This window comes from Mauremys mutica, chromosome 11 (assembly GCF_020497125.1).
Source record: "Mauremys mutica isolate MM-2020 ecotype Southern chromosome 11, ASM2049712v1, whole genome shotgun sequence".
NCBI lineage: Eukaryota > Metazoa > Chordata > Testudines > Geoemydidae > Mauremys > Mauremys mutica.
The window spans coordinates 56,874,309-56,887,178 of record NC_059082.1 but is presented as its reverse complement, the minus strand read 5'-3'; the positions used below and the strand labels follow the sequence as shown (position 1 = coordinate 56,887,178).

General features: G+C 52.8%; 1 protein-coding gene across 4 annotated transcripts in view; it reads right to left on the bottom strand.

The window, feature by feature from the left end:
- SEC14L5 (SEC14 like lipid binding 5) overlaps nucleotides 1-12,870 on the bottom strand; it is a 59,829-nt gene that overhangs the window by 26,325 nt on the left and 20,634 nt on the right. For all 4 annotated transcript variants that reach the window (XM_044979935.1, XM_044979937.1, XM_044979939.1 and 1 more), the window contains exons 3-4: nucleotides 1,221-1,370; nucleotides 951-1,082 (exon numbers count right to left, since the gene is read on the bottom strand). In XM_044979935.1, coding sequence (XP_044835870.1) covers nucleotides 951-1,082; nucleotides 1,221-1,370 — 282 coding nt within the window. The remainder of the gene's footprint in view (nucleotides 1-950; nucleotides 1,083-1,220; nucleotides 1,371-12,870) is intronic.

Genomic DNA, 12,870 nt, shown 5'->3' with positions numbered 1-12,870 from the left:
TGGTCATGGCCCTGGGGGCCCAGTGAAACTGGGGGGGAGGGGGTTGGGCAGGGGGTTAAGTTATTTGCTTCCCTAGAAGCAACAGCCATTGCAAGCTTCTTTGATTCCAAGAAGCTGCACTAACATACAAGTGCTGACAGGGCAGGTAAGTAACATGATCTGGACTTTTGTTTAGGAAACATGGTGAGGTATCAGATTGCTTCCAGAAATAGATGACGCTATTTTTAATGGTGATTGAACCCCTGTGACCCATATGTACGGATATGGTACACACACTCGACAAGTGGAACACGCTGGGTGACATCTTCTCAGGCCACAGATAAGCAGCATGAGAGCTTTATCTAAATGATCGACACAGGAGCAATCTGGAAGTCCCGGGGACAGAAAGGGCACGACAGGGAAGCCAGGAACTGTGCTCATTTGGGAGCAGCATGAGAATTCAGCTGCCACAACTGCCTCCCCTACCCACCACCTCAACTTCCCATCACAATAAGTACTCGGGGCTCCTCCCTAAACTGCTAGAATCATGCCAAGGCCAAACCCCAGCACTGGCCAGACATCCCTCTTAACTCTAATCCTAAACCCAGAGAACTATGGGAACACGTTATACCAAATCTAGAGCCCCACCTGCCTCCTCTTGCTCTCTGATCTCACCCTAGGACCTAATGTTCCAGCCAAGGCAAGGTAACTCCCTCCCCCGAGATGAGCTAGCTGCTGAGCACTTCCACCTCTGGGAGTCCCTTCAGGTGCCCATCAAATAGGAGCCCCCAGTCCAGGTTAACGGGCTTTCAAGTCAAATTGGATTATGGCCCAGCATCCACACTCTTCGGAACGCCCTCCCCTGGCTGTTAAGCCCAAGGCGGAAGGCTTCCGCCACGGTCACTCAGCTGCTCTGGCTCACCGCACGGCCAAGAGGAAAAGGAAGGCTGCTTGGGAAGAGAGGCAGTTACCGAGTAGCTACAGGTCTCAAGGACGACAACACGATTGGCAAAGGTCTCGTTGTGAGCCTCAATGAGGAGCGTTCGCTCCTTCCAGTTCACAGTGTTCTTCTGTATGAAAAAGACGTACTCTACCCCAGCGATCTGAGAAGGAAGAAAGAACAAAGCCATACAGGACGTTAGGAGATGTGGGAGCAGAGCAGTCACCATGGCTCCAGCCTCTACTGCCCAAAGCAGCAGACACATGGAAGTCTGGAGACACTGTGTGCATTAGGCTCTCACCTTCTTCAGCAGCCGCGGGGCGTCCACATTCAGCTTGCAGCTCCGTTCGACAATATGAACAGCTCCATCATCACTCTTGGATTCCTGAAGGATCTCACTGCCCAGGAAGACAGGGATCTCTGGGCACGTGGGAAAGCGCTTCTCGTAAGCCTAGGAGATGCAATAAAGAATAAGGCTACGTGTACACTGGAACTGCTGCAGCTGTGCCGCCCTAGCACTATAATGTAGACACTTAGGACAGTGCTATCGTAAGTCCACCTCTCCAGGATGTGTAGCTAAGTCAATGGAGTCTACACCAGCCTTGGGTCAGATAAACTACATCTCTCAGGGGAGTGATACCTAACTTTGTAGTGTAGACCAGCCCTGAGCCTCAGCCACCGGGCCATTCACAAAGACCTCTGTTGACAGGTCATAGAGCTACAAAATCCCCTTCATCTCAGAAAAGAGGAGCTAATGCAGAGGTTAAGTTATAGCGCAGTGCACAACTGCACACCAATCTTTACTAAAATAGGGCTTAGTTAATCCCTAGGAAGGTTCTGGAATCTGTCATGGGAGGTTTGAGAACAGGTTAACAAACACCTGTCAGGGATAGACTAGATCCCCAGACTGTGGGGCACACAGGGCCGCCTAGAGGGGGAGGCAAGAGGGGCAATTTGCCCCAGGCCCCAGGCCCAGCAGGGCCCCCCCCCGAGAGTTTTTCGGGGCCCCTGGAGCGGGGTCCTTCACTCGCTCCGGGGGCCCCGGAAAACTCTCGCGGGCCCCCGGAGCTTCTTCGCTCCCGGTCTTCGCTGGCGGGGGGGTCCTTCCTCTCCGGGACAGAAGGACCCCCCGCCGCCAAATTACCGCCGAAGCGGGACCCGCCGCCTGAGTGCAGCCGGGTCTTCGGCAGTAATTCAGCGGCGGGGGGGTCCTTCTGTTCTGGGACCCGCCGCTGAAGTGCCCCGAAGACCTGCGGTGGGGGCTGCACTTCGGCAGCGGGTCCCGCGTCGGCGGTAATTCGGCGGCGGGGGGTCCCCGCCGTGGGTCTTTGGGGCACTTTGGCGGCGGGTGCCGGAACGGAAGGACCCCCCGCCGCCAACTTACCACCGAAGCGGGGGCCCCCCGCCGCCGAAGACCCCGGGCCCCTGGAATCCTCTGGGCGGCCCTGGGGGCACAACCCTATGGGGGGGCACAGAGGAACATTCGGGGGGGGGAAGGAGCGGGTGCAGCAGGCCCCAGTGGTGGGGAGAGAGCTCTGGCCAGTCCCACTCTGCCCCCAGTTCCACCCTTTGCTCCACATCCGAGTCAGCTCTGGCCCCAGCCACAGCTCCACTCCTCCCATTGCTCTGCCCCCAGCCACAGCTCTGCCCTCATTCCCTCTCCATCTCTAGCCCCAGCTCCGCCACCAAGGAAGCTATGGCTGTGCAGTAATGGAGGAGAGGGGCGCAAACAGTTTCCATTATTGGTAATGGAGGGATGGGGGAGAGCACAACAGGAACATCATGTTAGCTAGTGAGCCCCTCCAGGTTATGTTGTAGTGTGAGGTATCTGGGAGCCAGGTGATTGTGGGTTGGTGGAATGGTGTTCCACCTCTGGAGACCAGAGCTACAATCCTATCAGGTCAGAAGTAAGACAATTACATAAATTTCCATCTTCTCCCAACCATCTTCCCAATTTTGGGCATGTCCCAGAAGTATTACCTGACTGAACAGCAGTCTCAAGAGGCCAGAACTGGAATAGCTGCAAGTCAGAATTGAAGAGCCTTAGCAGAGCTGTGCATGGCCCCAAGAACACAATAGCAGGGGATTAAGAATGAAGTGTTTGTGTGATACTTGAACTACATTAGCACTAGAAAAGTAGGTCTGGAAAAGACCTCAAGAGGTCGTCTAGTCCACCCGCCCACTCCCCAGCTGAGGCAGGACCAAGTAAACCTTGACCATCCCTGACAAGTGTTTGTCCAACCTGTTCTTAAAAAACCTCCAATGATTGGGATTCTACAACCTCCCTTGGAAGCCTAGTCCACAGCTTAACTAACTTCTTATAGCAATGGTCCCCAAACTTTTCACATCATACCCCCCCCTTATCCCAGTCTGCATGGCCTCCCTCTGGAGCTGGGGGCAGGGCCATGGCTTAGGGGGTGTTTGGACAGGGGTAAGCCAGAGCTCGGGGCAGGTCTGGGGGTGGGAGTGGGACTGCAGCCTGGAGCCAAGGCTGGGACCGGGAGCAGAGCCGCAGTCAGGTCACCCATTAGTCATCTTTTCTCAAGACGAAACACTCCCAGTTTAACCTTTCCTCATAGGTCAGGTTTTCTAAACCTTTTATCATTTTGGTTGCTGTCCTCTGGACTCTCTCCAGTTTGTCCACATCCTTCTGAAAGTGCGGTACCCAGAACTAGACACACAACTCCAGCTCAGGCCTCACCAGGGCCAAGTACAGCGGAACAATTGTCTCCCCTGTGTTCCATGTGACACTCCTGCTAATACATCCCAGAATGCTATTAGCCTTTTTTCCTTGCAACTGCATCACACTGTTGACTTTCATTCAATTTGTGATCCACTGTAAACCCCAGGTCCTCTTCAGCAGTACTCCCACCTACCCACTTATTCACCATTTGTACGTATGCTTTAGGTTTTACCTTCCTACGTGTAGCACTTTGCACTTGTATTTATTCAATTTCATCTTGCTCTGTAAATCTTTAATGCTAGTTCATCAGAAAGGCTCTCCCCAGCTAGGGGCAGGTGCCAGGAGCAGAGTGGAGCAGGCGTCAAGAACTAGCTGCTGTTCTTCCTTAGTCCGTCTTTATCTTAAGCCAAAAGCCTTCAGCAAAACCCAAGGGATCTACAAATTCTGTACGAGTTTGCAGGGGTTTAAACTTGCCATGTGACTGTGCAGCACAAAGGACCCCTGAATGGCAGCCGATAGCTAGAGCAGGTCCAGTTCATGTCCATCTGCCTTGAGCCTGTAGACTTGGCTGTCTGAAGCCTTATCTAAGGCAAGGCTGAACTTCTGACTTCTCTATTGAGCTATCTCAGGGGTTCTCAAACTGGGGGTTGGGACCCCTCAGGGGGTCATGAGGTTATTACATGGGGGGTCCCGAGCTGTCAGCCTCCACCCCAAACCCCACTTTAAACACCATTATAAATGCTGCAGGTAAATACATTTTAAAATGTTTTTAATTTATAAAGTGAGGGTCACACTCAGAGGCTTGCTATGTGAAAGGGGCCACCGGTACAAAAGTTTGAGAACCACTGAGCTAGCTGCTGAAGAGTTGTAGGGCAACGTGTGACTTCAGCAAACAGAGCCACATGGGTCGGGGAGGGGGTAGGTGGGGCTGTGACATCTCGGGGGGGGGGGGCGCGGGGAGGCTCGAAGATGGGCCTGGTGATACTCAAATGGACAATATTTGTAATTTGCAGCCAGGCTTTTGAACCATGCCAGTGCCAGCCTCGGACAGCGCAGCGTGTGTCCTTGCCAGCAGTTGGGTCACTTTCTAGCTACTGTACTGGTTTCTGACACCCTGTGGCCATGCTCTTAGTCTGGTGAGGTGCGAAGTCATAATTGGGTTTTTGGTGTCTTTGCGGGAGTGTTAGCAGCATGTGTAATAAATTATACAAGTCAGAAATGATGAGGGTAGGTGCCAGGTAATACTGCACCCTGGTGGCCCATGGCGTAGCTTGCAGCTTTCATTGGCCCAGTGTTGAGAATCTGATGCCAAGGAACGGCTGGGCTGAACTGCCTGAAGTAACTCTTGCCTAAATGCTCCAGGAAAAAAAACGTTTTGGGGTTGTTGTTTTTCCTCCAGGGGATAAGAGGGTGAAAACAGTGATCTTGGGACAGTGAAGGTCATGAATTTGGAGGAGGGTAGGGGAAGCAGGGAATGTTAACCCCATCCTCCTCTTCTGTCAGAGAGATCGGTACGCTGACAATGGCAGGTTTCAGAGAGCAGGTAATTAGGGATGCATGCCTAACTCTCTGACCCTAGAACAAAGTGCAGTGTGGGCACCGGCTACCTGGGAGCATCCTTTGGCATTGTCTGGCTGTTGTGAATATTCCCATGAGGCTTGAAAACCTGTAGCAAGTCAAGCTGCTTGAACAATAAGATGCCTTTGGCCAAGGAGCCAGTTTATCCTGTGGGTGAGATTAGACCATTGGTGATTAGCCAGTCACTCTGGGAAGCTTTTAATTTGCCTTAAAATGTCCTCTCCTCAAAAGAAAATGGCCTTAATAGGAGGCCTTACAGACCTGGGGAGATCTGCAGCTACAGGACTTGGGGACATGACTTGATGAACATGCTAATAACAGGCAGAGGGTGAGTTAAGGATGTGAGCTCTGAAGGCCAGAATTCCACTCAGGATACTCTCTCTTCCTGCTCTGGATATTTGAGCTTGCTGACCACCTGAAATAGATGCCATTCCATTCAGAGATCTAAGAGTAGGGGAGCTGGAATGTGTCCTCAGAAGCCTGTGCTATTTTAAGGGCGGATGCTATTCCCAGCAGCAGGCCACACAAGCATGGGCAGTGGGAAGTCAGCCTCCCAGATGCCGGGGGTGTACACACTACTTTGGTAATTGGCAGCCCCCACCCAGGCTGCGTTGTGCACATAATGACGTCTGAGATGATCTCATTTATGGTTGTGTTATCTCCTTTCTGTGGTTGGTTGGCTGAAGGGACTTGCACTTCTGTATGACACAAGAGCATCTTCCAAGTCCATCATATTTGCCAAAACTGACTGAGCTCCTGGCAACTTAACCCAGTAGCCCATGTATAGCCGAGTTCAGCCTCTATTTGCACCAATAGCAAAGAAATCTGAAGGGATCCATGAGACTGCTGCAAGAAAGAATCCTTTCCACCTTCCTCAGTTTGTCTGCCCTAGGGACCTCTACACTGGAGTCATAAGCCCTTTGTACAGTACACGCTCCTGTTTAATTATTTTTTATTTGCAGTTGCACCCATTACCATACTGGGCACTTTCCATAAAACCTCAAGAAGGATGATCCGCTCTCCAAGGAGCTTGTAGGACAGACAGACAGACAAGTAGAGAGAAGTTAGGAGAAGGGGAGCAACTTGAATGCATGTCAGCTTGATTTACAGTAAGCAGCACAGCAGTGGGGTATTAGGAGGTACTCAAACATGGACAAAACTGGGGGGAGGCCTTGCAGATAAGCTTGGGGTAGGGGTGGCCCATGCACAGGAGGCAAGACCTGGAAGTGACGCATGCATGTAGTAAAACTTGACATGGTTAGATGTTTGTAATGGAGCTAAATTTGGAGGGGGAGGGGGGAAAAGGGGTTTTGCATTGTGTATTATTCCATTCTTTTCACTTAATGCCGTTCAGCAGAGGATCTCCAAGTGCTTCACAGAACTGAATAGGAATAGAAAAGTTTAAAAAAAATGAAAACAACTTCATAAATTTTAAACTTTTCTCTGTAGTGTTGGTAATGCAAACTGCAGCAGTGGGCTAGTGCAGGACTGGGTGCTGGGGAGGAAGTGAAACTGACTAGTCTAGCTTCACTGTCCAAAGGAAGTAAAAAAAAAAATTGAGGAAACAACTTGCATTGCTAGGGAACGTGTACAGTAATATACAGCATTTGCCCAAATTGAGAGATTGGATCAGCCCTTCCTTTATTGCTCAGTTTTACATCTCCTCCTGGAAGTCAGTCCTGGTGTCCTCAATCCTCACTGTCCAGGCTGGGTTACCCTACTGCCTCCTAAGAGGGGAGCTGGAGCAGTAACTAAACCAGTGCTTCCAGCGAAGAGCCCAGACCAGCAGAGGGAGAGAGCACAGGGAACACAAGTCCCGTAGTAACAACAGGAGGAGGCAAAAGACTGCACAACATTGCCCAGTGCCAGTTTCTTTCTAGGAAAGGCCCCTGAACATGTGCTTTCTTTCAGGTACCAGGATAACAAACACCTTCCCAGCACATCTATTGGGATGAAGCATTAGTTCACTCAAAGGGACACTAGCAACTTAAGTCACTGTATAAATCAACATGTCACTAACTATGTTACCAATACAGATTGTTGGAACTGATCTTAAGATCGTCAGTGTACTTTTCACTCCTGATGCTGTTTATTTTTGATACTCCAGGTAGCAAGGATCTCCTTCAGGGCCTATATGCTACATATATTGCTGCTCTGTCAATTCCTAAAATAATGAACGACGACTAGTCAATTTCCTTTTGTTTATAGGCCAAATTTCTAGGCAGTATTGCTTCCAGGTTCTCATACACTAGTACATTATGCAATGCTGCGGGGGAGCAGTTCTCTGCCTAGCTGTTTCCTTGGGAAGGTCAAAGCCAATGAAACATTTTGCTTGGGCCAGAGGTTTGATAAAAGCTAGTTTTCACAGAGTCTAAAGATCAAGTCAAATTTGGCCTAAATACTGCCTCTTTAGTAAAAAAAAAGCTGGTTTATCACTATGAAAACATCTTAAAAGCAAAGGAGACACATTGCTTCTTGAATTCAGGCACAGATCTGGTACCAGGAATCCACTCTGCAACCTAGAGTAAAAACCACTACTGCTGCGCCGCCTCCTTCCCCCGATGGAATAGGTTACTCCAGTAACAACAAGCTTAGAAACAGCAGCCACTGACTAATGAGTCACTGCTAATGAGTCACTCCTTCCTGTTAGAAGAAGGCACACAGCCCCTATGGAGGAACTAAGATAACGGCCCAAACACACATCCTAAATAAGCTTTATCTCCTGGTTTGAGGAAGGATTCCTCTCCTACATGTCAACCTTAAGCTCTCTGCTAATCTTCGCTACACACCAACAGCAACTCTAAAAATACAGTGGGTCATGGCACCTGCCTGCGGGTCACGCGGAGGAGACATTGGACAGCTGCGCCACAGTGCTCTGGTTGCCCCCATGAAGCACTACTGACCACTCTGGCACCCCTTTCATCACTGCAGAGAGATAGAGGGCTGCGCTGCTAAGCTTTCACTGTCAGCAGCTAGACTCACCAGTGCATTTCTCCTCCAACTGGCAACAATCACAATCCCAAAAGGGGAAAGAAGGAGTTTTGACATTAAGCAGCAGTTGCCACTCCTCACCTCTGCCCCCCCCCCAAAAAAAATCACTTAATGGAGTTGAAGATGCAGAACAGAAAAAATCACAGCCAAATTGAACCCGAATGGGACTTAATGTTACCAGTCATAGTATTAGAACAAGCTAACCTGCCTGCATTTGCCCTTCCTGCTCCTTGCTGCAGTAATTCTTCTGAGTTTTTCCAAGGAACAAGGCCCTTGGAGTCATGGCTCTGCAGGCACTGAACTAGCCAAGAGCTAAGTTCCTTTCGGGTCTGTCGGTAATCCAACATGATTCAAGTGCTGAACAGAATCAAATGCGTCCAGCAATGAGCGATTTAGTCATCCTGTCCCCCTCCTTCCAGAGTGACCCACTTGGGACAAATACTCACTTAGCAAAGCATCGCTCACCTCCAGCTTTCACTTCCTGCACATCCTCCAGCCTGAACCTGCCAAGGCTCCACACCAGAATCCAGGCCACAGACTGTGGAACTGCCTCTTCCAACTACAATCAAGTTCCAGGGCTGACTTATTACCAGATCAGTAGAAAATCCCAGAGCAATTGATCTGAACAGCTGCAGCAGCTGCCTGGGCAACTCCGACCACTGAATACACCCGATTAGCCAAGTACTAATCTCACCATAAGTTTGCAAAAGGATCTTTCCTTATGCTGCACACAGACTCCTTAACCTTGAAAGAGCTGTCTACAATGGTTGTCAATTCAGGCCTAATCTGTTCTATGGCCTTGTCTACCTCAGAAGTTATAGCTCCAGCTTTCGCACTGTTATACCATCAACACAGCTCCACTGGTGGTAGCAACCACGACAGAACCAGTGCAGTCAACCCATCAGTGGCCACTAATGTTCCAAGCAGCGTAGACCTGATCCGGGCAGGGTTAGACAACTCTGTGCTTAGCACACTTGTGGCTGACTGGAGTCCTGTCTAGCACTACCATCAGCGGGAAATAGAAGCACAAATCCTAACATGCACAACTGGCCTAAGAACTACCATGTTTTTGGAACCAAGTTGGGACACTCATCTGACTGGATACAACCAATGTGGCTGAGTTTTGCCCACACAGCAGCTTTCCTCACAAACCAGTCACGTGTCAGTCATGGTTGTAAGTCCACACTGCCAAGTGTGTATCAGTGCACTACAGCATAAGTTGTTCTGCTATCCCAGACCAGCTCAGCATACACCCCACACAGAACGACACCAGCAGCACGTGGAGCAATATGCCCTGTGATGTCCCATAGCACATAGCCAGAGGAAGGGAGTGGCCAGCCTGGTTCCATAAGCATGGTTAAGGGGTCCACCAAATAGCATTATGAACTGGTTATAGCCCCAGACCTAGACACAGGGTTAGCTCCCACTGCTACTAAACAGAGGATTAGCCATGTTTACAGCCAGCCATACCACAACAGGTTACAAATTCAGGTCACGTTATAGTGCTGGGAGAACCTTGGGGGAACTCAAAGTGAAAGTACCAAATGAGAAAGACATTTCTCTCCAGTAAAGGAAATTACACCCTCTAAAAACCTCATGATCCCCCGATAGGGGGTGGTGTAAGGGAGGGGAATGCCCCCTAAGCTAGTCTGTTCCTATTCCTCCTCTCCCAGTCTCCATATCCTCCCCCCCAATCCTTTCCCCTTTCGTAGGATAAAGGTCTAGACTAGAGAAGGTGCATGTGACTCAATATAATTCCCCATATCTGGAGTATCCCTCTCATCTACCCCCTCTCTTCAGGATAAGGGAGTAGTGTGATGGAGTAGGGACTCTCTGTGTGGGGGATGGGAGAGCCGGGGAGGACTTTAGGTGAGGGACAGGTATTCAGCCTGTAACCTGAGCTAGGCAGGGGGGAGGGGAGGTCAAAACCTTTGCCCGGGAAGCTAGACAAAGGCAGAGAGCTGAGTGGAGAGGGTTGGGTCAGTTTCGGTTTGGGGCTGGGTGGTGGGAGTTCAGGGAATCCTATGCTGGGATCTAAGCATCCTGAACCCCCAGAAGGGCTAGAATGAGAGGACCTGGCTCTGGCAACAAGCTCTGCTGTATCCTGTGTTCCTGTTGTCCAATAAACCTTCTGTTTTACTGGCTGGCTGAGAGTCACTGTGCGTCCCAGGAAGAGGGGTGCAGGGCCTGACTCCCCCACACTCCGTGACAACTGGTGGTAGCGGTGGGATCTACTGCACCCCGTGGACGGTGCTTCCTGCAGTAAGTGACTGGGGAGCAGTAAAACAAAGGGACGATTGTAGGGGTGATTAACCCCTGGGAGTGTGTGCCCAGTGAGAAGGACTTTTGCAGTAACAGGGTCCCCCGGGGGATCACAGCGAGCGGTCCCAGGGGCGGAGGAGTCTGCAGCTCGACCCTGGCAGATAGGTGGTGACCTCAAGGACTGGCACACTAGGGGTCCCCCTGGAAACCATGGGGAGCGGCGAGCACCCCGGCCTGCAAGTGGCCAGCAGGAAGATGTATGCCAAGCGGCGTAAGTGCGACCTGGTGGAGCTGTGCAAGCAGAGGGGGCTGCGCAGTGGGAAGCTCACCAAGGACGAGCTGATTGCCCAGCTGGAGGAGGGGGATCGCTTGGGTGAACCGAGCCCTGTCTCTGAGGGAAGCAGCCTGGCAGATGTAGCACAGGCACCAGTGTCTGTCCCCGCTGGGAGTGGTCAGCCGGCGGTTGAGGGCTTCCCGAGACCCCCCATTCCTATGCCTAGGGGAAGGGCGGGGAGGAGCCCAGCGGCTACCGAGGGCACCGTGACCCCCCCGGCCAGCAGGGGATCCTCCCGGCGAAGCTCACCCCCCAGCAGGGGATCGTCCCGGCGACACTCGGCATCCGTGGAGCGCAAGCGGCTGGAGTGAGAGAGAGAGCTAAAACAGAGAGCTGGAGGATCGTGAGAAACAAAGACAGCATGACCTGGAGGAGAAAGAGAGACAAAGAACATGACCAGGAGGAGAAAGAGCGACAGCATCATCATGAGCTGGAACTGGCGAGGCTGGGAGGCAGCAGGCCCCCGGCTGCGGTGAGTGAGGGAGGGCCCAGGACTGCACAGAGCTTTGATAAGTGCATCCTGGCCCAGCGTAAGGAGGGGGAGGACATGGATGACTTCCTGGATGCCTTTGAGACGGCCTGTGAGCTGCACCAGGTAGATCCTGCGGACAGGCTCCGGGTTCTCACCCCCTTACTGGACCCCAAAGCCGTGGCATTGTACCGCCAGCTGGGAGAGGAGGAGAAAGGGAACTACGAACTATTCAAGCAGGCCCTGCTGCGCAAGTTTGGGCTGGCTCCTGAGATGTACTGGGAGAGGTTCCGGAGTCAGTATAAAACCCCTGAGGGTCTCATATCTGCAACTAGCCGTCTGCATGGAGGGATACGCCAGCAAGTGGGCAGATGGGGCCCAGACGAAGGGGGATATGGTTAAACTGCTGGTACTGGAGCAGCTGTATGAGCGGTGCCCATCCGACCTGAGGCTGTGGTTGAGGGACCAAAAGCCAGAGAACCCGCGACATGCAGGGCGGCTGGCTGATGACTTTGTGAAGAGCCGGTCGTGGGGTGGCAGGGAGGAGCCCCAAAGGAACAGGCCCGCCGCGATGCAGAGAGAGAGAGTCATCCTGGGACCTCCCAAAGGGGGAATAGGGAGAACCCCCTCCCAAGGGGAACGGCCAGCATCAGGGACAACCGACCAGTTCGAGGAGACCAACGGGACATGAGCTGCTATCAATGTGGCCAGAGGGGCCACATACGGTCCCAGTGCCCCAGGCTCAAGGACAGACTGAGTAGACCGACCCCACACCGGGTTAACTTGGTAGAGACCCAGCCGGACGAGGGGCAGCGTTCGCAGGAAACGGGGGCTGGCCGTGTACCACCTGCAAAGGAGGGAGGAGGGCCCCAGGTCAGCTCCTCTGAGGGGCTGGATGCTCCAGGCTCCGAGTTTTGGGTTTACAGGGTGGGCACGGGGCTGCCCCTCCGGAGCGAGTGCCTTGTTTCCCTGGAGGTAGATGGGAGGAAGGTCACTGGGTACTGGGACACGGGCGCAGAGGTGACGCTGGCCCGGCCCGGGGTGGTGGCCCCAGATCGGATGGTGCCCAACACCTACCTGACCCTGAGGGGTGTGAGCAGGACCCCATTCAAGGTGCCTGTGGCGAGGGTACACCTGAAGTGGGGGGCCAAGGAGGGCCCCAAGGACGTGGGGGTACACCCCCATTTGCCCACAGAGGTGTTAATGGGGGGGACGACCTCGAGGACTGGCCAAGCAACGCCCGGGGTGCCCTGGTCGTGACCCGTAGTCAGAGTCGGCGCAGGGCACTGCGCCCTGACAACGGGGAAGGTACTCTGCCCGAGGTGCAGGACCCTAACCTGGTGGGGAGGGAACGCCCAGGGACACGGCTCAGAGAGGCTGCGGCCTCAGACCCAGCCAGCGAGAGAGAGCAGGTCCCCATCCCTGTCCCAGCTGCTGAGTTCCAGGCCGAGTTGCAGAAAGATCCCTCCTTGCGGAGGCCAAGGGACCTGGCTGACCTCAGTGCGGTATAGACCATGAGGAGAGGTTGCAGGGAGAGGTTCCTGTGGGAGAAGGGGTTCCTGTACCGAGAATGGGCTCCCCCCGGGGAAGTGGAGTCATGGGGGGGGGGGTCAGGAGGCAGCTGGTGGTTCCCC